The 26,504-nt window shown below is 36.4% G+C and overlaps 1 protein-coding gene across 50 annotated transcripts in view; it reads right to left on the bottom strand.

Annotated features, from left to right (window-relative positions):
- Positions 1–26,504, bottom strand: part of TIA1 (TIA1 cytotoxic granule associated RNA binding protein) — a 54,994-nt gene that overhangs the window by 28,039 nt on the left and 451 nt on the right. For 8 of the 50 annotated variants that reach the window (XR_015136618.1, XR_015136619.1, XR_015136620.1 and 5 more), the window contains exons 2-7: positions 16,241–16,343; positions 12,562–12,660; positions 10,563–10,617; positions 10,361–10,393; positions 9,016–9,103; positions 5,789–5,864 (exon numbers count right to left, since the gene is read on the bottom strand). Coding sequence is in view for 36 of the 50 variants with exons in the window: in XM_086326151.1 (XP_086182277.1) it covers positions 5,789–5,864; positions 9,016–9,103; positions 10,361–10,393; positions 10,563–10,617; positions 12,562–12,660; positions 16,241–16,343 (454 nt within the window). In the remaining 14 variants the exon portion in view is untranslated. Of the gene's footprint in view, positions 1–5,788; positions 5,865–6,571; positions 6,638–6,709; positions 6,814–9,015; positions 9,104–9,631; positions 9,749–10,360; positions 10,394–10,562; positions 10,618–12,561; positions 12,661–16,240; positions 16,344–25,183; positions 25,272–26,504 lie in introns of all 50 variants that reach the window. The other 42 variants (XR_015136621.1, XR_015136627.1, XR_015136628.1 and 39 more) reach the window with 17 other exon arrangements.

Raw genomic sequence — 26,504 nt, 5'->3', positions numbered from 1 at the left:
AAGGGCTTTTGGGAATTTTTAATCACCTGAAAGACGTGAACTGGCAAGTTCATGTAACAACCCAGACTATTATGGATGAAAATCTCACTTTATACAATCCAACAAGTTTTCAACAACAGCGTTTGGTTACTCATTCATCTTACAAGTAAATACTGAGCAGTCATCATGTTCTAGACAGCAGTTAACGTTAAGTGCTGGGAATACAGTCAAAGAGGCAGACACGGTCTCTGCTGCCATGGAGCTTCCATTTTTTGGAGGAGACAAATTAAGTAATTATTAGTTGTGGTAAGTGCCATGACAGAAACAAAAGGCTGAGAGCAAGAATATGCCATACTGAGATTCCTTAAAAAACTGGAAATAGAACTGCCTTATGACCCAGCAATCCCACTGCTGAGCATACACACCGAGGAAACCAGAATTGAAAGAGACACGTGTACCCCAAGGTTCATCGCAGCACTGTTTATAATAGCCAGGACATGGAAGCAACCTAGATGTCCATCAGCAGATGAATGGATAAGAAAGCTGTGGTACATATAGACAATGGAGTATTACTCAGCCATTAAAAAGAATACATTTGAATCAGTTCTAATGAGGTCGATGAAACTGGAGCCTATTATACAAAGTGAAGTAAGCCAGAAAGAAAAATACCAATACAGTATACTAACACATATGTATGGAATTTAGAAAGATGGTAACGATAACCCTGTATGCAAGACAGCAAGAAGACACAGATGTATAGAACAGTCTTATGGACTTTGTGGGAGAGGGAGAAGGTGGGATGATTTGGGAGAACAGCATTGAAACATGTATAATATCATATATGAAACGAATCGCCAGTCCAGGTTCGATGCAGGATATAAGATGCTTGGGGCTGGTGCACTGGGATGACTCAGAGGGATGGTATGGGGAGGGAGGTAGGAAGGGGCCTCAGGATGGGGAACACGTGTACACCCGTGGCAGATTCATGTTGATGTATGGCAAAACCAATACAATATTGTAAAGTAATTAACCTCCAATTAAATAAATTTATATTAAAAAAAAAAATCTACCTTAGGGCAGCACGATTAGGGAAGGTCTCTTAGAAATGACTTTTAAGCTGAGGAAAAGGAGCTAGAAAAGTCAAAAAACCAGAGTGTTCCTGGTAGAGGGAAAACCACTGCAAAGTGTGTTAAGGCAGGCATGAGTTTGGTACACATCTAAAAGAAGCATGTGAAACACAACTAGTTTCACTGGAATCTAGTGTGCCAAAAGGAAAAGTGTGAGAAGAAAAAACTGATTATTTTAAGTAAGAGATTATCATGATCCAATTTATGTCTTAAGAAGACCATCCTTATGTTTTAAGGAGAACAGTTTGGGGAGATAGACAGTAAAAAGACACTTTATAAGACTAATATAATATTCAGATTAAAAAAGAATGTTGGTGACCAGGACTAATACAGTAGCAGTGATGTAATCTAAAGGAAGAGTCAACAGAATGGGGGTGGGGGGGCCGTGTGCACAGTAACTAAAAGGGCAGGAATCAAAGCCGATTCCCAGGTTCCTGCTTGGGCAGCAGGGAGGACAGTGCTAGCATTGACGGAAATGAGAAGTCTGGGAGGCAGTGGAGGAACAAGTTTGAGGAAGAAACGATTATTTAAGACACATTAAGTTTCAGATATATGTAAGACATCTAAATGAAGATAATTTGTTAGTTAAGTGTGAAGTAAATAGAGCTGCAGATATAAGGTTCAGAGCCATGAAGAAAGGCTGGAGAGAAAAGAGTGTCCTAGAAAAACAGCAAAATGTGAAAACTGGATAAAGGAGAAATTGCGAGCTAAGGTGACTAAGAAGGAATAGCTAGTGATGAAGGAAGAAACCCACAACCATGTACTGTCCAGAGCCAAGCAAGCAGAAATCCATAGGTGAACCTGAAAAGAGTAGGCCTGGTATAGAGTAAAGAATAAAGCCAACTTAAGAGTAGACTGAAAAGGACGTGGGCTTCAGCTTTGGTTTGCCTACGTCAAATGTGGGCTTCACCTAGCACAAAACAACAGGTAAATTTAAGGCTAAAAGCTGTTCTTAAGACACATAAAAAGGAAATGATTCTTCTTAAAAAAACAAATATTGCTTTCCACACTAACCAGTCTGAACTCTGTAAGATGTTTAATAACTATCTGCTGTTGGATGAACTGTGTCACTTAAATTTATATGAAGTCCATCCAGCCTCATAACTGTGAAAGTGACCTCAATGCATTTGAAATAGGGTCTTCGCAGGTATATTATTAAGATGTGGTCATACAAGTTAGGGTGGGCCCTTTTAAAGAAGGGCTGTTGTAAGAACATGAGAAGTTAATGAGGACACACACAGAGGAAAGAGGGTCATGTGAAGACAAAGGTAAAGACTGGAGTGATGCAGCTACAAGTCAAGGATGCCAAGGATTGCCAGTTACCACCAGAAACTAAAGAGGGAAGGAAGGATACTTCCAGCATCTTCAGATGGAGCATGGCCATGATGACAACCTGATTCTGGACTTCTATCCTCTAGAACTTAGAGACTCTTTCTATTACTCTAAGTCATTCAGCTACTTTGATACAGCAGCCCTAGAAAACAAATATAATTACATGCTCATATACAACTACAGGAAAGACTTCCTCCACTGTAACAGGAGGAAGAGGGAGAAGGTGAGAGCATTTAATGTAGGTTTGGTGGTAAAGCTGAGGGAATTTCTGTATGATAGCTTTTACTTTCTCATTTGAAGCTCAGGGTGATGATGGAGAAAAAGAGGAATATTTGAGGAGAAATGAGGGAGCATGAAACAGTTTTTCAAAGAACAGGAAATCAATTTTACTAGAGAAACACAGGTTTACAAAGACAGTACCATGTGTTTATCTATGTGTAACTGCTAAATTAGAAGTGAAACCAGCTGACTCAATTTCTCTATAGCAACACTCTGTTACTTCAGAGTAGGCAGGGAGGTATGTTCAACCAATACTGGAGTCTGCCTAGGACACACAACACAGGAGAGGCAAGGGAGCCAGGGGCAACTGCAATCAGTGCTGTGGCACTTCTCAACACCAGGAATGCCTGCCAGTTACATAGCACAAATTTATAGAAACTAAAACATAAACTTGGGAAGATCAAATTGTATCACTTATTCAAAGTTATATACCTTTTGTGTGATGACTGTCAGGATTATAATCCATGTCTGGTAACTACAGAGGTCACACACAGACATCCTCTGCTATATCTGACTTCCATACTAACTATGCATTAAATAGTGACATATAGCAGGGTAATATATTCCATAATCCCAAATGCAAAAAAGTGAGTTTTTACTCCACCCAAAGACCTCAACCTATATCACCAAGTATCACAAAACATTGACAACCTATTTATCAATCCTTTAAGGTAAATGTGGCTATCAATTCAGTGCATGAGGTATTCTTCTACCTTCCCTAAATATTATGCTGGGATTAACAGTAAAGCTTTACAAACTAGTTACTGTCTCATAGTTTTTATTTTTTCATCTCCTTTTACACTTGGTAGATGGGACCATACATGACAGAGCTTTTACATCTTCATCTCTCAATATGCTTTACCATTTGCAATTTTTCTTCTAATATATGGATTTTTCCTGACCTCTTAGATTAACACCTGCTTCTTAGAAGACACTTTCGCTTCATTAGAGGAAGATGATAGTTAGAATGTGATCGAAAGATACAATGCCTCTGTGTGAACAGCCGACACATAGTTACGGTGCATTCTACCTTCTTTTGCCTTAACTTAAAAGCCGTGTTAAGGACTTCCCAGGTGGCGCAGTGGACAAGAATCCGCCTGCCAATGTAGAGGACACGGGTTCGATCCCTGGTCCGGGAAGATTTCACATGCTGTGGAGCAACTAAGCCTGTGTGCCACACTACTGAAATCTGTGTGCTCGAGGGCCCGCAACAGAGTTGTGCCCCCACTCTCCACAACTAGAGAAAGCCCTCTCGCACCAATAAAGACCCAGCACAGACATTAATTAAACAAGAAAAAGGCCACGTTAACATTTTTAGGGCTGATTTTTTATTTGAAAAGTAAATTTTGAAAAAGTAAAACTGCTGCAAGCTGGCTGTTATAGTGAATATCTGGATAGGGAGGAATAACCAGACATTAGTTTCAATATAGGCAGACACAGAAACTAGAAAATATAAGATAATTTGACACTAGTTGGCATAACTGCAAACAGTTGTTTTTAAAAACTCGGAAGGAACTGGTACAATAAATGATGCTTATAAATTTCACCTAAAGTTATCAAGAAATGATACCTATTCAAATACTCCCTTTACTAAGGAAAATCCTTTCTAAAATACATTTCATAGTATCAAAAATTTTAATGGCTCATTCTAAGGGACTCTTGCACAAAAAATACAGTATTTTTGCACTTATCACTGGCAAACAATCGTAACATAGAGGCAATACAATAAAATTAAAGGTTAATGGAGCCTCAGTATATAATCCAGGATTAATGCATATAAATTCTCCTACCATCCACCCCTATATTTTTAGAAGTGTGATATCTCTGCATTTAATTGTTTGGAACCTCGAGTTACCACACTAAAAAAACTATTTACTTGAATTAGTAATATATTTACAAGGTTCAAACTTCACATAGTACAGTACAGCTACAAGTTTCTCGCCCTCCTGCCCATGTGCCTCTCATTACCTGCCCCACAAACAGGAAACCTTACAAGTTTCTTGTTAATCTCTGCAGGGGGAATGCAGGGGGAAAAGAAATCACCCCCACCCTGCCCCCTGCCACGCATACACATATAATGAGATCTCTTCTTTTTTACACAAAAAAGCTTTTTTACCTGACAATTTCCCATGGAAATCTTTCCATAACCAGTACTTACAGAGGTTCCTCATTCATTTTCCTTTTGTAAACACCACAGTATTACATTGTATGGAGAACATACCAAAGATTTTATCCAGCTGTCATATATGTAAGCCTTTCCTTCTCTATAACCGCCTTTCACCTCTCATTTGAGAAACTATGCTATCCTTCCTTTTCTCTGCAAAACTCAGAAACTTCAAGCCTATACAAATTCATGTTCAATAGTGTTTACTGAATGAAGGAAATGATGAGACATTTTCAAATACATTAATATACTCTTTTTAGAAAAATTCCCATCCACTGGAACATTTTATTAGTTACTTTTAAATTAACATGGGAATATAAAACAGGGAGAAAACAAATCAAATATATATGAGATACTCAATATCCGTCCTATCTTTGGATGATGATTTAAACACCTCTACTTTTTATATTCTGAAAACATTTTCTCAGTACTTTGCATGCTGCTGCTGCTAAGTTGCTTCAGTCATGTCCAACTCTGTGCGACCCCATAGACGGCAGCGTGCATCAGGGTGCTAAATACATGTGCTTAGCTGCTCAGTTGTGTCCAACTCTTTATGAGCCCATGGACTGTATAGCCTGCCAGACCCCTTTGTTCACAGGATTCACCAGGCAAGAATACTCGAATGAGTGGCCATTCCCTTCTCCAGGGGGTCTTCCCGACCCAAGGATCGAACCCGTCTCCTGCATTGCAGGGGATTCTTTACCATCTGAGCCACCAGCGAAGCCCAAGGTGCTAAATAAATGTTGACTAAATAACCAAACAGGAGAAAGAAGGTATCCTCTAGTAAGAGTACTAATTATCATGACATGAACAAATGGTAGATGACAGAAATGACTAATAATCAAAATGAAACGAACATTTTTGTTCTTTCTTCTTATATTGCACATGCACTTTTTATTGAGCTCACCCATTTGTTGAAAAAGGAGACAAAGCCATATCCCTTAGACTTTCCTGTCGCCATGTCTTTTACCACTCGGGCATCTCTGAAATCAGAAACAATCAGAAGTTTAGGTTTGCAAACTCTCCTCTGGATATCAAGCGAGAATTTCATACACAACTCATTTTCATGTTTCATCTTCATTAAAATGAACCTTTAATACAAATTTACCTTTTATTCTATAAAATTTATTATGTATTAGCAAATGAGGCTTAATTTTATAAACATGCAAATCAAAAACTTTAAATATATATGTATACATTTTACAGAAACTGCCTCCCACTTCAAAAAGTTTTTACATTTTTAAATATTAAGCATGGTAAAAGCAGCTATTCACATGAATTACTTAACTTATAGGGTTCACTGGCACACTAAATGAATGGCTTTCTTTAACCATGCAATTTATAATTTGCTATTTTACACTATATACTACCTAATCATTAAAAAATTAAAATAGAAAACTGGAAACTAAAAGAATGAAAAAGATGTATATTCCCTAAATCAATTAATTTTTTTCATTTTCTCAGATCAGTTCACACCCCCCTTCTGAACTATGGGTAAATTTTGAGAACTTGACATTTTCAGAAATGTTAAACTATTGAAGAAAAATACTAGACACACACTTTAGTCTTATTCTATATAAGAAAAGATTTTACACTAAATTCTAAAATAGCAATCATATAAGATTGATTGGAAACTACAAGATATAAAAGCAAAATTTTAAAAAGTCAGAAAGTAAAAAAGCACGCCAACATTTATCCACTGTGAACCGTAGCTTGTAGTTAGCCAGGGCAATTCTGTCCATTCTTCAGAGATACTCTGCAAAATAACCAGAGCCCTATTATTTGAGATTGAGTGAAAAACCCAGCCATGATAGCTAAAACTCCATACCTCAAAAAATTGGACTCAAATTGTGCTTCGCAGGCAATCTGCTTTTAAGTTAGCCAGGTATGTCACAATGCTTGTTCTCTCAGGACACATGAACAAAACAGGCACTTTCACAACAAAAACCCAAGTCAGAAAGCCATGCAATATAATTTTATATTAAAGTATACATAAGCATATTTTGATAAATTTAGGAGTGATTTATTAAGTGCTTAGGGTCAAAATGACAAAGAGGTGATGGTGAAAGAGGAAAACTAATGCAAGTCACTTCTCAATATGTAAAAATACTTATGGTACACATGCATTTAATTTGTTGCTGATTCTTTTCTACAGCAAAATCTGTTAGACTACCCTAAACTCAAGGAACAGGAAAAATTTAAGCTGTATAAATTAGGGAAAGAAAGTGCTGTAATTTTTATACCCAATATTTTAATAGGCCAACACTTACTACACAATTTTTATAAATCAAGCACTGTTGTAGAATCTACAGACAATACCTGACTATCATGAGAATCTCTCAATGTATGTATTTATCAATGTATCTCCTTTAATTAAAAAAAAAAAAAATCAAGAAGTGATGCTACCAACTGAAAATGGTTCCTTCAAATTTAGAAACACTAACTCTTAAGATAACCTAAAGCTTAGACATTATCTCAACTGAAAATTATAAAACTTAAAGGTCTTATCAAGAAAAAAATCATATATACATCAGTAATCATAGTAGACTCTAAGAAAACCTACAGACTACAATTATGATACCAACATATTTAACAAAAAGAAATGATTGATTTTTGATTAAAAAGTAATGAAATTACTAAAATTTGGATGTCATTTAACTTACACTCACCAATTGTTAAACAATCTTTATCTTAACCCTAAACTAAATATCCACGCTTTCAGAAAAGCGACTTCAATCAAAATCTAAACATTTAATAATATAGCATTTAATCTGTTAAAATGTTAGAAAAGCCTTTTCTTCTTAAAGTTAAGTTTTACGAAATGTTAGCCTTGATTCTTACATTATCTGAAAGAATTCTCTAAAGAAGAAGTAGCAAAGATACAGATCAAAGTTCTTTAATCCTTTACAGTCCTGTGACTATGCTGAAAGTGGATAAAATTTACAAAGATACTACACACCAAAATGAAAACAAGCACAAAATTTTGTATACAGAAATTTATAAAGCCTTTAAGAGGTAAAAGGTTAAGACTATCCAATCTAGATATTTGAAAGCCAGCTAACCATCATCAAAACCCTAAAACAGACTAAAAAGAACAATCAAGAAATTAGAACTTTTCCTAAAGTCAGTTCTAAGAGATCAAGAAAAATGTTACCTAAAAGAAGAGCCCACCTATAAACTCTCATCTTGTGACTGCCTTTAAAGTTGGCCCCTTACTTATGATCATTCTTTGGTCACTATCCATTTTCATCCTCCTACCAGTGAACTAAAACTCTTCAAATGAAAATTCCCAAATTCAACATCAATATCACCAGCATTTACTTTCCAGTCTCCTTCTCATCTCTGCTGTTGGTCTGTTCATCAAACTAAATCAAAGCTAGAATTTCCTTTTTTCTACTTTTCTAGCTGGAACACCAATAATAAAGCAACCAGAAACTCTAAAAACTTTGTTTTCTAGATTCAACAATTACTTCTAAGAAAGTGCAATAATCAACTTATTGTTACTCTATTACAGGCATGCTTTTCAAAATATTAAAGTTCTTTTATGATGAATACTCAAGTGAGCTATTTATAACAGGCCTAAACTGTACAATTAATAACAACGCAAGCAATATAGTGCTTCACAAAATAGTAAGAGGCATTATTATTGTTGTTAATAGCAACAATAACAACAACAAAATGTTAAATGGAATTAACATTAATAACTGCTTTTTAAACTATTAAGGTTTCTTTTTGTTAAAATATATTAACAGAAAATGCATGGTATCATAGAAGTGCCAAAGGGTCTAAACTCCTTAGTCACAGCACAAGTTCACTAAAGATAATGACCAGGCTAGCAAGACACTCATACAAGAAACAGGATGCAGGACAGCACATTCGTCTCTTAAAAACTAATGCTAATTGAAAAAAAAATTTAAGATAATTGAAGACCAAAGATTTATCAATGGGAAAATAATCTTTGGCTGTTAACTACTTGAATAGGCTCTAAACAATACATTTATTCAAGTAAATATTAATACATTACATTCAAGTGTCAAAATTTATGTCCAAAAACATTCACAACAGATTTTCAAATTACTTCTATATGATTGTTTCTAATTAAAAGCATTTTAAAATTTATCCTCTGTTACTTACGATATTCTTCCAAATGGTGCAAAAGCAGCTTTTATATCTTCAGTTGTAATTTCTGGACTGAGATCACCAACAAAGACATGGAAATGATCTTACAGGGGAAAGGAAGGGGAATTGAAAAGAAAAATACAATTTTAGAATTTAAAAAAATGCTAAGATCTATTCAATAAAGTATTCTTAAAATAATTTATGTATTACAATAAAGTATAAGTAAAACACTATCCTATATCTAGACAAATTCTATCAGTTTTAAACATAATGAATAATGAATCAAGGTGACAATACAGGAAAGATTCTCCTATGATATATCTAATGGGAGACTGACAGTTACATTTCTACTTATAACCAATTATAATACTGGCCAAAATAAACTATTAATATATAACAAGTTTTGCAAAAAAAAAAAATATATATATATATAAATAAATGACTTATTTACCATTCTAATAGTAATTATTCACATTTATTCAGTTTACCACTACATTAAATCTTTACAAATTAAAATAGTGGTATTATGAGTTATTAGGCTAGATTTGCCTCAGTTAAGACAGTTTACTGAAGCTAGCTATGCGATATACTTGGTTTAACCATATTTTGTGAAGAACAATCAAAGAAATACCTTGCATTGCAACAGTTTGATGTTAAAGTATTTGAGTTTTCTCAAAAGCCAACAGTTTTGGTTGCCCAGACATTACACCATTCAGTTTATGTGAATCCATGTGCAAGTGAACTAAGACTGAAGGCAACAGAATGAAAACAGTAATCCCTTCACTTTATATCAGAGTCATTAAAAAAGCACTGGAGAGAAATAATGATCCCATATATGAAGTTTTCTTAAAAAGACAATGCTCAAAAAAAAAAAAAAAAAAAGAAACACTTTAAATATACAAAATAGTTGGATCAACACTTTAAATGGACATACACATCAATTCTGACAAAGTATATCTGGAAAGAAAAGTTACCCCTACTTGGCAGGCCTTAAGCAACATATTAGGTTGCCATTTGGAAGACACAGTTTCAAGTGCAACTCAAGCAATAAGAAGATCTGGGTATGAAGCACAGAACTTGACCTCAAGGAAACAGGGTATCTTGCCCTTCAGTGGTGAAGTATTTCTAAGGCATCAGCTGCTACCAAGGGGGGAATCAGAGAACTTGAAATAGCACCCAAGTAGCGGACAAGCCACACTTGGTCAACACTGGGAAAAAGGGGGAAAAATATTGCCAGAGAGACAAATAGAAATACGATCCCTCCCTCCCCGCTCCCCCCAACATCAAACAAAAAAACTTCAGGTGGTTAGTGAATACCCTTTCAAGAGATTTCATTTTATGTTTAAGAAGATACAATTACCTTGTGAACGCTGTGTGCTGACAACGGTACTACCTGATGACAAAGATTAGATTTGTTCTTAAATTTATTAACACAAACACAGTCAATCATATCTTAGGATAACGATCAAAACATTACTGCAAATGCATGATGTTTATATGTTTACAAGAAAACTACTATGTACAATAAACACAAAAGTTCAAAGAGTATAAAATATACTTACTGCTTGTGTCTTTCTTTTGACTGCTGGGAGTTGTTGCCCAATTCACTTTGACCTCCTAAAAAAATTTTTTCTACATTTATATTTCATAAAAATAAAGGTCATAATCAGGTGTTACAAGATTTGCATCTATGAATACAATGGTATTTGTCTGACAAGACGCATTCAAAATTTTCTGGTCAAAATTTCAATACTTTTAAAAAAAGAATTAGCAACTTTGTTTCATTAAGTAAGGACATTAAAAAAATCATTACCATCTGTTATCATTGTTATCATTTTTTTTTTTTTGAGAAAAGGCTTTTTTAACATTAGGAAAAATGTAGAAAGGACATAATCTCAGAATTATTTCATTTTTCCCTTAAATATTTATTTTTTAATGTACAGTTCTGCAAATAACAAATCCTAACCATACATAACTTCTCTATTAACATTCAACTAATCTGCCTAATTGCACTCATCTCACACACTAATAAAGTAATGCTCAAAATTCTCCAAGCCAGGCTTCAGCAATACGTGAACCGTGAACTTCCTGATGTTCAAGCTGGTTTTAGAAAAGGCAGAGGAACCAGAGATCAAATTGCCAACATCTGCTGGATCATCGAAAAAGCAAGAGTTCCAGAAAACATCTATTTCTGCTTTATTGACTATGCCAAAGCCTTTGACTGTGTGGATCACAAAAAACTGTGGAAAATTCTGAAAGAGATGGGAATACCAGATCACTTGACCTGCCTCTTGAGAACTCTGTGTGCAGGTCAGGAAGCAACAGTTAGAACTGGACATGGAACAACAGACTGGTTCCTAATAGGAAAAGGAGTACGTCAAGGCTGTATATTGTCACCCTGCTTATTTAACTTCTATGCAGAGTACATCATGAGAAACACTGGGCTGGAAGAAGCACAAGCTGGAATCAAGACTGCCAGGAGAAATATCAATAACCTCAGATATGCAGATGACACCACCCTTATGGCAGAAAGTGAAGAGGACCTAAAAAGCCTCTTGATGAAAATGGAAGAGGACAGTGAAAAAGTTGGCTTAAAGCTCAACATTCAGAAAACAAAGATTGTGGCATCTGGTCCCATCACTTCATGGGAAATAGATGGGGAAACAGTGTCAGACTTTATTTTTTGGGCTCCAAAATCACTGCAGATGGTGACTGCAGCCATGAAATTAAAAGACGTTTACTCCTTGGAAGGAAAATTATGACCAACCTAGATAGCATATTCAAAAGCAGAGACATTACTTTGCCAACAAAGGTTCGTCTAGTCAAGGCTATGGTTTTTCCAGTGGTCATGTATGGATGTGAGAGTTGGACTGTGAAGAAAGCTGAGCGCCGGAGAATTGATGTTCTTGAACTGTGGTGTTGGAGAAGACTCTTGAGAGTCCCTTGGACTGCAAGGAGATCCAACCAGTCCGTCCTAAAGGAGATCAGTCCTGGGTGTTCACTGGAATGACTGATGCTGAAGCTGAAACTCCAATACTTTGGCCACCTCATGCGAAGAGTTGACTCATAAGAAAAGACCCTGATGCTGGGAGGGATTGGGGGCAGCAGGAGAAGGGGACGACAGAGGACGAGATGGCTGGACGGCCATCACCGACTCGATGGACATGAGTTTGGGTAAACTCTGGGAGTTGGTGATGGACAGGGAGGCCTGGCGTGCTGCGATTCATGGGGTCACAAAGAGACACGACTGAGTGACTGAACTGAACTTGCCTAAATTACCAATAAATTTTTTTTCTTTTATTCTTCCCCATTAGTAGTCAGCATTCCTATATATTTCAATAAAGCCTAGTAATTCAACAGTTACTTCAGTATTTACCATATGCAAGGAACCATGAAGAATACTAACATAAACACATACTCTAAAAGCTTTACCCCATCTTTTTAATATTAGTTGTGATCGTTTTCTGTAAAACAAATACGATGCTTCTAAAATGGAAATAAAACCTTTTACAACTTAGAATTTTCCAGTGCATGTCACCTTCTTTAATTACGATAGCTTACCTTACCCATTATCTTCCGCCCATTCATAGCAGCGAGTGCTGCAGCTGCATGACGATGCTCATAAAACTCCACAAAACAATATGGATCATTTCCGGCTGTCTGTTGAAGAAGAGACACAAAAGTCAGTTTTATGCTTTATATACTCTCCTTACTTTAAAACTATACAAAGTTTTATATAGCTCAGTATCAGGCCATGGAGAATGAGGGGCTGTTCTGCAAGTAAATGTTTAAGATAAGACAGTAAACAACAACAACAAAAAATAACTATTTTTATAGAAAGCTATCGTCTTCAACAGCTTGTATTATATACTATATGTAATTTAATCTTTTATTAATGACTAAACCTTCTAATTAACCTTCTTAAACCTATTATTAAAATAGAAGTAAATACACTCTAAAAACTGAAGACATTTTCAGATAAGTAAAGTTTTAAAATAGGTTTTAGAACGTGCACTTTATGACATCAAAATTTTTGCCTGCTTAGAAGGCCTTTAAAAATAAAAATTCTTGAGAATTCCCTGGTGGTTCAGTGGTTAGGACTCCATGAGTCCACTACGGGGGCACGGGTTCAATCCCTGATTGGTGAACCAAGATCTTGTAAGCCACTGTGCAGTGCAACCAGAAGGAAACTCTCTCCTCTCTTCTGTTGGTGATCGAAGTAGTTGAAGCCTGATGACAGGCAAAGCCTGGGTGTTTTCTTACAAGGAAGTAGAAAAAATACCCAGTGTTTTCACACCTCTTGGTGTAAAACACCAAACGGCTTCATAGTCCATTTTACAATTCTTTCCATAATCGCCCAAGCAGAATTGTTAAAATAAGAAACTAATTCAAAAGACTAGAATGATAATAAAATAAAGAAATATGCCATTTTATTTCATGCACAACTAGCAGTTAAAAAAAAATGTCCCTGGCAATGATTTCAAAGAATTTTAGGGTAAAGAGGCAACCACCAAATTGATGACATTGAAACTATCCATTATTTATTTTTAAAAGCATTAGAGAATATATAAGTGTTAATTCAAACTAATGCTATTCTTAGTGGGAGTTCTACTACCAAGATCCATGTTGACAGGCATCAGAATCAGAAAACTGGTTAAAAAAGTGGCTTACACGTAAGAATATGGCAATCAAATAAATAAGAATGTTCATTTCACTTGTGTCCAGAAAAATAAAAACTACTTTTTAGATTAAAAAAAAAATTCTAAGCATATGCATTATCAGCCTTTGTACTCTAAAGTCTTAGTCACTCAGTCACGTTGAATTCTTTGTGATCCCATGGACTGTAGCCTGCCAGACTCCTCTGTCCAAGGGATTTCCCAGGCAAGGATACTGGAGTATTCCTTCTCCAATTCATACTCTGCTGCCAAGTCGCTTCAGTCGTGTCCGACTCTGTGCGACCCCATGGACTGCAGCCTACCAGGCTTCTCCGTCCATGGGATTCTTCAGGTAAGAACACTGGAGTGGGTTGCCATTTCCTTCTCCAATGCGTGAAAGTGAAGTCACTCAGTCGTGTCTGACTCTTTGCGACCCCATGGACTGCAGCCTACCAGGCTCCTCCATCCATGGGATTTTCTGGGCAAGAGTACTGGAGTGGGGTGCCATTGCCTTCTCCCAATTCATACTCTAGGGAGTATAAAATTAATAAATATGACCATCAGTCCAACAGTGTGATGTGAACAGACTGGAATTTAGACTTTAATAATAATAAAATAATGATAAGCAGGAGAAAGAGTAGTGAATCTAAGTCTTTGAGTGACCAAAGTCCAATTTATACAAAGCGGTAGAGGCTCCCCTAGCTAGTCTTTTTCTGTAGGTGCAGCAGTCACTAACATTTTGCTAGCGATCTTTACCAGAAAATTGAGAAAGACCTAGACAGAGAGAGAATAGCACCCTATAGACCTATGGAGAGAATAGATCAATCTGGGTTTACATCCTTGCTTTGCCTCATTTTTGTATATATTAAACAGGAATAACATTTGCTTTGTAATGTTTCTATTTAGTATTTTTGATGAGGCATCAGTATAAAAATGATAGGCAGTAAACATTTAGTAAATGCTATTACTAAGATAAGGAAGGAGACCCAGAGGAAGGAAAGACTGGTTTTAAATTCTCCATCATTTCCCTTTCTCTCTCCCTCTTATCTTTCTCTATGGGTATGGGAATCTTTCATTCATTATCCAAAGGCATACAGATATTAAATATGATTAACAGAACACTTCAGAAGAGTGTAAAGAATAAAAACATCGTTGAATCCATCTGTATTATGTGTGGGTGACTCTGCCACATTAGGAGAAAAGTTTTGACATTTTAAAATACAAGACAACAAACCAAAGCCAACTGGCTAAATAATTACTTTTAAAAATACCAAGGTAAAAAACATTAAACTGGAATATAGTAGAAGAGAAAGTAGTAGATACCGATACATACATGACTTTCTTTCCTGGAGAAACAAAAACTGAACGTTTAAATGCAGGAAAGACCATGGGATAAAAGGATTTCTCTTTAGTACTGTTTTTCTCATCAAGAGAATTTGAAGCTGCCTTTTTACACATATTATGACTCAGGATTAATACCGATTACATGAGTGAATTGATGTTTTTTCTATACATTAAAGTCTGATGATTGGAGAAGGAAATGGCAACCCACTCCAGTGTTCTTGCCTGGAGAACCCCAGGGACAGGGGGAGCCTGGTGGGCTGCCATCTATGGGGTCACACAGAGTCGGACACGACTGAAGCGACTTAGCAGCAGCAGCAGCCTTAGAGTCATGTGTATAATATCAACATTCCAGTATAGATTGGATTGTGCCAAGTTCAGTCCTGTTCCTCATTACTGTCTCTTCCAGTATAAAGTGAAAACTCTGACTCCTCTACCCTGGGGCAAAAGCTCTGGATCTCCTGCAAGCAATTCTTTAATAAGCCCATACCCATCTCCCCAAGATAAGCCCCCTTTGCTGTAACCATGAACTCTAGGTATAAATAAAATCAAGAAACATTTCTCCCCACCGAAGCAAAACAGCCTCAGTATGCAGATTCAGTTATCTACATCTACTTAGAGTCCAAGTACTGATTAAGACTTATGTCTAAAACATCTGTATCCCTTGGGAGGGGAGTTTGGGGGAGAAGGGATACATATACGTATGGGTGAGTCTCTTCACTGTTCATCTGAAACCATCACAATATTGTTTGTTAATCGGCTCTAACCCAATACAAAATAAAAATCTACATGCTTGTTTTAAAAAAAAAAAAAAAAAGTCTGATGAATGGGCACTGCCACAATTCAAGAAAAACTTGAATTGTGACCTTTAAAAATAAAGTTTAAAACATCTTCACAGTATCAAAGTCTATTATTTCTTTTGCCTAATTTCCTATTTTAATTAATAACTGAATTTCTAGATTTGCCAATCAACTGACACCACATAGAAAACAAACAATTCTGATGCCTCAATACATTTTAAAACAAGAGTCCCACATATAGTTCTCATCTGTTTTGGAAATGATTAGATCTAGTCTCTCTTTACTGAGTCAAACAAACTTGGTGGCCAAAATGGATTTACTACAAATTTACTGAAACCTTTATGAATTTAGACTGTATAAACCAATTTAAGAGATCCTGGAAATAATGGATTTAAAGAATGTATTTAAAACAAAAAAAAGAAGAAAGTTAACTAAGTAAAATACCCTTACATCCATAATCATTTTGCAGTTTTTACAAGGTCCAATCTGGCTAAAGAGCTGGAGAATTAGAGCTTCTGTGACATCTCTGGAAAGGTTACCAACGTATCTGAAACACAAAGAAAAACAATTCACCACTTAAAATTTGCTTCTTTTAAATCAGTTCTTAAAGTTGAATACTGAACAATGAATTGGGGGAATAGGCAGATCTTTGCTGCGTACTACACTATTTAGGAACTTATAAAAGTTTGAAAACTTCAAAATCTCTTACAAAACAGATGTAATATATGTTACTTACAAATATACTAGACAGTTTAGTAGAGTGAAACTAGTAAGTTCTGTTTTTAGTGCAGGTTGCACAAATAAAACTTGTTGCTTTAAGTTTATAGGCTTACCTTAGGAAGATATGCCTAAAATCTCTCAAATGAATCATTTGACATGTAGAACAATTCATACAATCAATCCTAGAAAACTCTGCAAGTATTCTCCTTCTACAGTATTACTGAGAACATTAAATAAAATTTCCTCAATGTTTAATTCACATGATTGTCCTAAAAGTGTCCAATTGAGGTATACTTTGGTTTAGACAGTAAACATATTTTTGAAAGATGAATCAATCACTATCGAACTGTTATACATGCTCACAAAATAAAGGGAAGCCTTTAATGAATATCACTGATCAGTGGAAGCAGAAAGGGAGTAGAAAGATTCTAGGAGAGACTTTTAACAGATAATATAAGTTGGTGACTAACAAAATTACTGTAAATAATGTATTACAAGACAACATGACTGGGATGATCCTGACTTTTTTGGGGAGAGGAGGATTATCCTTATCTAAGGGTTTATAAATATTCAAAATGGGATTTTGAAATGAGATTACCTCAGGTATGTTAGTTTTATTACTTCTGAAATCAGAGAATGTAGTCTCCCAACAACTATAGATGTCTTAATTCTTCTGCTAAGAATCCTTCAGGGAATGTGATGAAAGGTACGGACCCTCTCCCCAGAAAAATAAAACACCTATACGTGCCAGAAAGCGTGGATTCAATTCCTTCCTTCCATTTACCCATTCAACAGACTACTGAATGCTTATTATGAAGGCATAGGAATAGGCTAAAATGGCAAAGATAGAAGTGCCAAGTCTTAAGAACAATGAACAATTCCTTTACAGAAAAATGCTAGACAATAATTGTAGACAGACAGCATTAAATTAACGATGTGTAAGCTCTACTGAAATCACTGATTCAGGCATGAACCATCAATAGATGTAAAACTTAGGTGAAAGGCTGGTAAGAAAATGCATATGTGCAGGGTGCCTAAGATGTCACATAGATTACTTAACATATGCAAAGGGAAAACTCACCTTAAAAGTGAGAACTCTACACCGGTCAGAATGGCCATCATCAAAAAGTCTACAAACCATAAATGCTGGAGAGGGTGTGGAGAAAAGGGAACACTCTTGCACTGTTGGTGGGAAAATAAATTGATACAGCCACTATGGAAGATGGTAGTGAGATTCCTTAAAAAAACTAGGACTGAAACCACCATATGACCCAGCAATCCCACTGCTAGGGATATACCTTGAGGAACCCAGGGTTGAAAAAGACACATGTATCTCATTGTTCATTGCAGCACTATTTACAATAGCTAGAACATGGAAGCAACCTAGATGTCCATCTACAGATAAATGGATAAAGAAGTTGTAGTACGTATACACAATGGAATATTACTCAGCCATAAAAAGGAACTCATTTGAGTCCATTCTGATGAGGTGGATGAACCTAGATCCTATTACACAGAGTGAAGTGAGTCAGAAAGATAAATATTATATTCTAACACACACATACGGAATATAGAAAAATTTTATTTATTTACAGGGCAGCAATGGAGACATAGAGAATAGACTTATGGACATGGGGAGAGGGGAGGAGAGGGTGAGATGTATGGAAAGAATAACATGGAAACTTACATTACCATATGTAAAATAGATAACCAATGGGAATTTGCTATATGGCCCAGGAAACTAAAACAGGGGCTCTGTATCAACCTAGAGGGGTGGGATGGGGAGATGGGAGGGAGGTTCAAAAGGCAGGGGATATATGTATACCTGTGGCTGATTCATGTTGAGGTTTGAGAGAAAACAACAGAATTCTGTAAAGCAATTATCCTTCAATAAAAAAATAAAAGAAAAAAGTGAGATCTCTAGGCCACTTTGACCCTGTGATCAAACTTTAAATCATGTTATGAACGAACAATGACACATTGTGTACACAATATGAATTATACAATATCATATACGAAATATTCAAGTCAGAAAGATCTAACTTGAATTTAGCTAAGCTTAAATTCAGATCTAAGTTTACAGGATATTGGGCATATAAAACAATTACACAAATTCAGATCTGGGATATTATATAAGGTGACTTATTTGATATCTTAAAGATTACCCTCCTTAAAAAAAAAAAAGTAAAAAGGAAGGCTACTTTTGATTAAGAGGGACTTAAAAGACACTGACAACTTAATATTTACAATGAATAATCCTTGACTGAATCCTAGATTAGCGAGGGGGTGAGAAATCGCTTTTTCTTACAGAATTCTGATTAATAAATGTATAAGAAATGAGGGAAATCATCATTAAAACACCTTAGTAATAATGTTACGGGTAAGAATTCTTTGATACACCTCCCTTTATGAAGTGAGGCTTAATTTCCCTCTCCTTGAGTGTGGGCAACTCTTAGTGACTCAATTCTGACAGGGTATGTTGAGAAAAAAGGTAGTCACTATACAGTGGAGATAAGATCACAGCATCCGGTCCAATCACTTCAAGGCAAATAGACAGGGAAACAATGGAAACAGTGACAGACTATTATTTTGGGCTCCAAAATCACTGCAGATGTGACCGCAGCCATGAAATTAAGACACTTGCTCCTTGGAAGGAAAGCTATGATCAACCTAGACAGCATAATAAAAAGCAGAGATATTACTTTGCCAACAAAGGTCCGTCTAGTCAAAGCTATGGTTTTCCCAGTAGTCATGTATAGATGTGAGACTTGGACTATAAAGAAAGCTGAGCACTGAAGAATTGATGCCTTTTAACTGTGGTGTTGGAGAAGACTCGAGAGTCCCTTGGACTGCAAGGAGATCCAACCAGTTGATCCTAAAGGAAATCAGTCCTGAATATTCATTGCAAGGACTGATGCTGAAGCTGAAACTCCAATCCTTTGGCCACCTGATGTGAAGAACTGACTCGTTAGAAAAGACCCTAATGCTGGGAAAGATTGAAGGCAGGAGGAAAAGGGGCCAACAGAGGATGAGACGGTTGGATGGCACCACTGACTCAATGGACATGAGTTTGAGTAAGCTCCAGGAGTTGGTGATGGACAGGGAAGCCTGGCGTGCTGCATGCAGTCCATGGGGTCGCAAAGAGTTGGATACAACTGAGCGACTGAACTGAAATGACACAGATCAGTACCCTTCATAAGTGCTACAATGAAAGATATCTCCTCACATATTATAGGAAAGTAAAGAGACATGACAACTAAACACAATGTATTTTGGATTAGATGTTGGAATAGAAAAAGGACATTAGTGGGAAAACTGGGGAAAACAGTAATAAAACTTGCAGTTAATAGTATTGTACCAATCTATTAACTTCTTAGTTTTGATAATCATACTATGGTTATGTAAGATATTAACATTGAGGGAAGGGTGAAGGTGAAAACTCTGAACCATCTCTTTAACTCTTCACTGTCTATTTTTACCCAACTCATGTGCCTATAAAAAACCCTAAGGATTGCATATGTCTAAGGGAAAAAAATGGCTCTTCTGAAAATTTAATTCTAACATCTACTTTGCTAAAGCTAGGTAATCCAGTGATAAACTGACAGTATGTAGGGAACCTGGAGTCTGTCATTTACTCTGCAAAACTTCAAGATTTTTCTCAGAAAAAATTTATCAAATTTTTTCTCAGAAACTCAAAATTTCTAAGTGATTTTCCTAGTTTGAAGATAGCTAATAATAAAAGCTACTATAAAAAGCATTAAATATCTATTTAATGTGGCCAGCTATATAATGTAAATTCCTGGAGCCTTTATCAATTAACTTCACACAGCTGTTTATTAAGTCTCTTCAGAGCAAGTTACACAAACAACTTTTTCTCAACCTTTGACACCATTACAATAAACCTTAAGTTAACATATGTAACAGTCTCAATTTTATAAAACAAGTTTCTTTGGTTATCCCATACTTTGTCACATATTATTCTGTTTCTGAAGCGAAGGATTTCCTATTAACAGCAGATTTAAGTTACATATGTTGTTTTTTTTCTTTCAAGGCTGCCAAACATCTTCCTACATTTAGAGAAATCTTTACCCTATGGCAAAGCCTGACTCTTCTTCAAAAGATGAAAGGCTAAATATGGTTATATAGTCTACCACGCATATGATCTGGGCTAGGTCCAATACTTTGGCCACCTCATGCGAAGAGTTGACTCATTGGAAAAGACCCTGATGCTGGGCAGGAGAAGGGGACGACAGAGGATGAGATGGCTGGATGGCATCACTGACTCGATGGACGTGAGTCTGATTGAACTCCGGGAGTTGGCTGATTGAACTCAGGGAGGCCTGGCGTGCTGCGATTCTTGGGGCCGCAAAGAGTCGGACACGACTAAGCGACTAAACTGAACTGAGGTCATATTAGAGATACCAGCCCTGAACACAGAAGACAAAGACAGGGGTTAGAAGCAGAAACGGAAGAGAATCCACTTTGGTGGCAAACAGCAGCAGAGTCCCATGTCCAGTGGAAGTTGAAGTTGTAATACCAGGCCCTCACTGTATGTGGTAGGAGTATGCTTTCTGGGATAGTCTATAGCTTGATTAGAACTGTGGGCCTGACAGTTGTCTCTCTTTCCTGAACATTTTCTAAGCCAGGTTCCATAAACTTCCTCCAAATTCTGAAAGTGTCCTCTCTCTCTGTATATATATATATATTTTTAAGGAAGCATGATTGAACAATTCTGAAACTACTTTTTGAAATTCTAAGACTGAGCAAATAAGTGAATATACTGGGAATATATATACTGGCAATAGAAGCCAAGTTCTTCACAGTTGGGAGAATGGAGTTACAAATACAGAGAGGGGAAAGAACAGAATGAACTCTGTAGCATCAGACTAGAATTGGAAGTATCAGTGCAAACTCTTGGGCATGTGTATCTCATTCATTTCCCAGCTCTAACCTCCAAGTGGGCCTGGTTCAAGGACCTAATGAAGCTCAGCTTCTTGATGTCTCACTGCGGAAAGAACTCAGTGAGACAAAGTGATAGGTAACAAGTGGATTTATTCACAGAGAAACACTTCACAGATAAGAGTATGGCCCCAGTTATCCTTTTCTTAAAATCAAATTCCTTTCATGCTTAAATTTTTTTGCAGCAATGCATTTAAAGAAATTCTGATGGATACCAAAATTGATTCTGGAGCAGCTGAAAGCCAAGATTTCTTGTCACCATGTTGAATAGACTACTAAACCAAAATGTACATTTCTTACATTTATGTAGTTATAGTTTTTCAAGATGCTTTTTATTCAAAAACATTAAAATATCCTTTTCTAGGTGTTCCATGAACTTCTTGTTAACAGCCTAGATTGAAGTATGTCATGTTGATATTTATAACATCACCTCTGAGATCATGCACCAATCTCATACAAAACTGCAAAGTAAATGTTCTCCTTAGGCACCTGGATAAAATATGAACTTTGTATTGGTTAAAAACACTCTATCAATGTAGTTTCCTTAGTATGAAAATTATATTGTGGTTATATAAGAGAATGCCCCAATTTTTAAATTTATTTAAGCCCTAAATGTATTGATGTTTTCTCAAATGGTTCAGCAAATGTGGCTATTAGCAATTGGTAATTCCACATGAAAGGTATCTAAGTCTTAAATGCACTATTTTTGCTACATTTCCATAGGTTTTAAATTTTTCAAAATAAAGTTACCTGAGACGTTTCAATGGAAAAAGTCATCAATGCCAGTAAAAACTTGACAGCTCTGGGATAGGACTTCATGTCAATTTAACATATACATTATTTTAAGGTGATATTAAGTTCAAATAGTTATAACACTAGAATCTAAAACACTTTAAGTATTTATTAGTACAGCTCTGGAAAATTTAACTTACAAAGAAAAATCTGCAAGGCAGAATGCTGTATTGGGTTTGTTTTGAGCCACAATCATTGTATAAAAATGTAGAATTTGATATGAAGCCTCTGAAAATTTGAGTGAAAAACATGAATAAATAGGTTTTAATCTAATGATAAATTTCATAAGAGTAGAGACATATTTTCATTCATATCTACTACTTAGAACTCTGCCTGGAATATTCTAGGTGCTCTATAAATACTTGTTAAAGAGATAACTGTAGCTGATTCACTCGGCTGTACAGCAGAAACTAACACAACACTGTAAAGCAATTATACTCCAATAAAAAAATAAAAATTTAAAAGAGGTAACTGTATTCTCTTAGAATTATTTTTGAACATTTGCAATGTGATAGAAAATTAATCCATTTTGCTGGAGTTATTCTAGTTCAGGGGTAGAGGTGTATGTCTCTTACTAATTATGAAATTATGACAAGGATATATTGTACACCACAGGAAATATAGTCAACATTTTATATTAAAATAGCAATATATTTTATAACTATAAATGGAGTATAACCTTTAAAATTATACACTAGTAATTTATATAATACAGTGTATCAATTATATCTCAATTAAAAAAGGAATTATGTACAACAGTAAATACTTGTTTTACATACTATGTATGTATTAGTCGCTCAGTCGTGTGTGACTCTTTGCGACCCCATGGACTGTAGCCTCCCAGGCTTCTCTGTCCATGGGATTCTCCAGGTAAGAATACTGGAGTGGGTTGCCATCTCCTTCTCCAGGGGATCTTTCTGACCCAGGGACCAAACCCAGGTCTTCTGCATTGCAGGTAGATTCTTTACCATCTGAGCTGCCTGCGAACCCCCAAAGTATCTGCAGCTCAAGACAATATTCTGGTTTCCTTTACATCCAAGTCCTTTACCTGGGGTTTGCTTCTGATGGGAGGAGGGACACCTTTTGCTGCCATGATGGGCTGGACAGGCAGAGGAGGATAAAATGGGTGCAGGCCAGTGTCTGTTCTTTTCTCATGTGTTGGGGAGATGATTCTGCTCTTGCCAGATGGTATCTAATCTCTCCATGAACAATCTAGCAAGCTCCATTGAAGCTGAGGATGGAACTTGGTAAGAGCCATGTGGCACATAATATAAATATTATATGCCAGCATCATAACCTTGTAACAACTGTCTCTTCTTCACAAAAGACCGCTGCATGATAGCAGAAATCCTTTATTAGTTGGCATCTCCTTCACTTGGATATCAGACCATATGCAGTCATCCATCCCTTGTTACTCTGAAGGGATTGGTTCTTGGACCTGACTCTTCCCATGGATACCAAAACCCATGGATGCCCAAGTTTCTTCCATTTGGCTTGTCATATTGAGGGTTTCACATCAGTGGATACAAAGGGCCAATTGTAAACAAATCAGTCTGAAGAAAAAACTTGCCAGGTGGCGCAGAGGTAAAGAATCAGTATGCAATGCAAAAGATAAGGGAGATGGGAGACAAATTCGCTCCAGTATGCTTGCCTGGACAATCCCATGGACAGAGGAGCCTGGCGAGCTACAATCCATGGGGTCACAGAGTCTGACACAACAGAGCACACGCAAACATGCCCTGAAGACTTACTAAGACATTCAGGCTCTCAAGGCAGTTCTCATTTTTATTTTGCAACAAACTAACATTCTAGATGACTGATAATTACGCATTTGCAAATTAAAGTTATTGTCGACTTCACTCTCACATTCAACATCAAACCACTGGCAATTCCTGTAGCTTTATTTTCAAAATGTATCCCGAATCAAATCGCTTCTCACAATATGGTTGACCCTTGAACAACATGGGTTTGAACTGCGTGGATCCATTCATTCATATACATGTATTTTTTTCCACTAAATATGTACTACACAATCCACAATTGGTTGAATCCACAGATGCAGAGGCCCAACTGTAAAAGTTCTGCATGGATTTTTGATTGCTCAAGGGCTATAGCTCCTAACCCTTGCATTGTTCAAGGGTAAACTGTACCATTTCCAGAGTACTGCTGACAAGAAACTGAATCCTGGCGGTCTCCAAAGAGGCAGTGCTGAACACGCATTTGGGGCAAATGAAGGTATTTCCTCTGAGCCATTTAGGTACACAGGCAATACTGAAATTCAGACTATATCTTACCCTCAAGAATGAGTAAACCTTGATTCACTGCTTGAAACTATACCCGTTTTTAAAACAATTTTATTGATCACTTACCATGGATCAGACATTGCCAAGAACATATTAAGAGTCTCTGACTCCGAAGGTTATTCACACAAACATTTTGTATTAAAAGTAAAAACGTTGCTGGCAAAACTTAGGGATGAGTACCTACTCATATTTAATCAGGATTGGTTTGACTGGAAGAATGGGAGCTTTGGTTGAGAAAGGTAGAAGCAAGGGAGGAGATATTAGGAAATGTTAAAGTATGGACAACTTGGGGAAGATTCTTGGATGTGGTGTTCTGGTAGTATACAAGGCAAAATCAGTCATAAATGTGAGTCAAAGCTGAGGACTGCAAAGTGGCAGGCTCATGAACAAAAAGGTGTATGACTTGGGATGACTTACTTAAATTCTAATCTCAGCTTTTCCTCAAATGCAAAATGGACACATTTACTGCAGAATTCTGATGAGGATTAAACAAGCACATGAAAGGCTTAACAGCGAACGCAAGTATTTGTTGAATAAAACTTCCTTCATTAATTCTCCCACAATGGCTGGTCCTCTGTCCCCAGACTAGTACTGCATGTTTCTGTAGACTGACCTGGGAAAGCGGAAGTTGTCTTCATTATTTGATATTCCCAAATCAACATACTAAAAAGGTTAAGTTCTCAGATTATTTTTGGCAGTTTCTGAAATTAAAAATTTTGAAATAAGAATCTTGAAGACATCATAATATAAAAAAAGACAGGCAGTTTCTTAATTCAGTATGCTGTTGGATATCATACTTGTAGTGAAGAGACAAAAGGGAAAAAAGGGTTCCATAAACTCTATGGGGTTAATGATTTTTTTTTCCCCAGGGAGTATTCATCTACAGATACAATTTTTCAAAAAACAAAAGTCATGTGCTAATTGCTGCATCCTAGTACTAAAGGGCACTAACATGAGATAAAATAGCAAAAAATTGTACTTATTTATTAAGAAAAGAGTGACTATATTTCTCATAGATTACATAACAAAACTATTTTTTGGCGCTAAAAAAATAATTGACTACACTGTATTTCATAACAACTATAATATGCAGAGTTGCAAAAAGAAACCTAAGAGTGTATTTTTTTTTAATGCAGAGGGTTCTCAAATTGCCAGTATTCGAAGAATAAAAATAAGAAAGCTACGTCAAAAATTGGGCTTTTTCTTATTTTCGAGAAGAGTAACAAAGGCAGGATCACCTCATCGGATAGTACTTCGAAAAACAAAGGAGAATGCCTGGGGCGGGGGGAAAGCTACGCTACAAAGAAATGATCCCAAACTAAAACCACTTAACACTACAAAAATTCAGAGGTGACTAAATATTTTAGTTAAGGTACTTATCAATTGTTGCTTTATTAAAAACTCCCCGCTCCTTCAACGACATGTCAATCACAAAAGTAGCAAGCGAAGATAAAAGAGCATTAAATCCACTTCCCCTCAGTTGATATATACCTCCGGGTGAGAGTTCCATTTTAAAAAAGCAGTTTCAAAATCCTTAGGGGTCCGATTTGGGGCTTTTTGATCGGGGATGGGGGGTTGCCACAGAAAAAGAGCCAAAGTTTAAGAAAAAACAATTGACTTTTTCCCAGTTGGCAACTGCGAGAATAAAGTTTACACCCCTGAAAATGAGTACACGGATTTTCAAGACAAAAATTCTTATCAATGAAAAGAAAATGAAAGGAAGAGTATCTGGAGAAAATCAAAGTAAAATGAAAGCGAGACGGTTGTAAAATCAGAATAGGTTAATCAAGAAGCGGGGGAAGGGATGCAGGAGAGAAAGAAAGCATGGGACAAAAAGGCTCGCGGAGTTCTAAAAAGAGGTTTGAATGAAAGTCTCTTCTCCAGGCCGAAGGCCGCCGAGGGCCCGGGACGAGGCCAAAGGCCAGGCTGTAGGG

This window comes from Bos grunniens, chromosome 11 (assembly GCF_055505025.1).
Source record: "Bos grunniens cultivar Pamir isolate PY7600 chromosome 11, Bosgru_T2T1.0, whole genome shotgun sequence".
In the NCBI taxonomy this organism is placed as follows: domain Eukaryota; kingdom Metazoa; phylum Chordata; class Mammalia; order Artiodactyla; family Bovidae; genus Bos; species Bos grunniens.
This window is presented reverse-complemented; position numbering and strand designations above follow the sequence as displayed.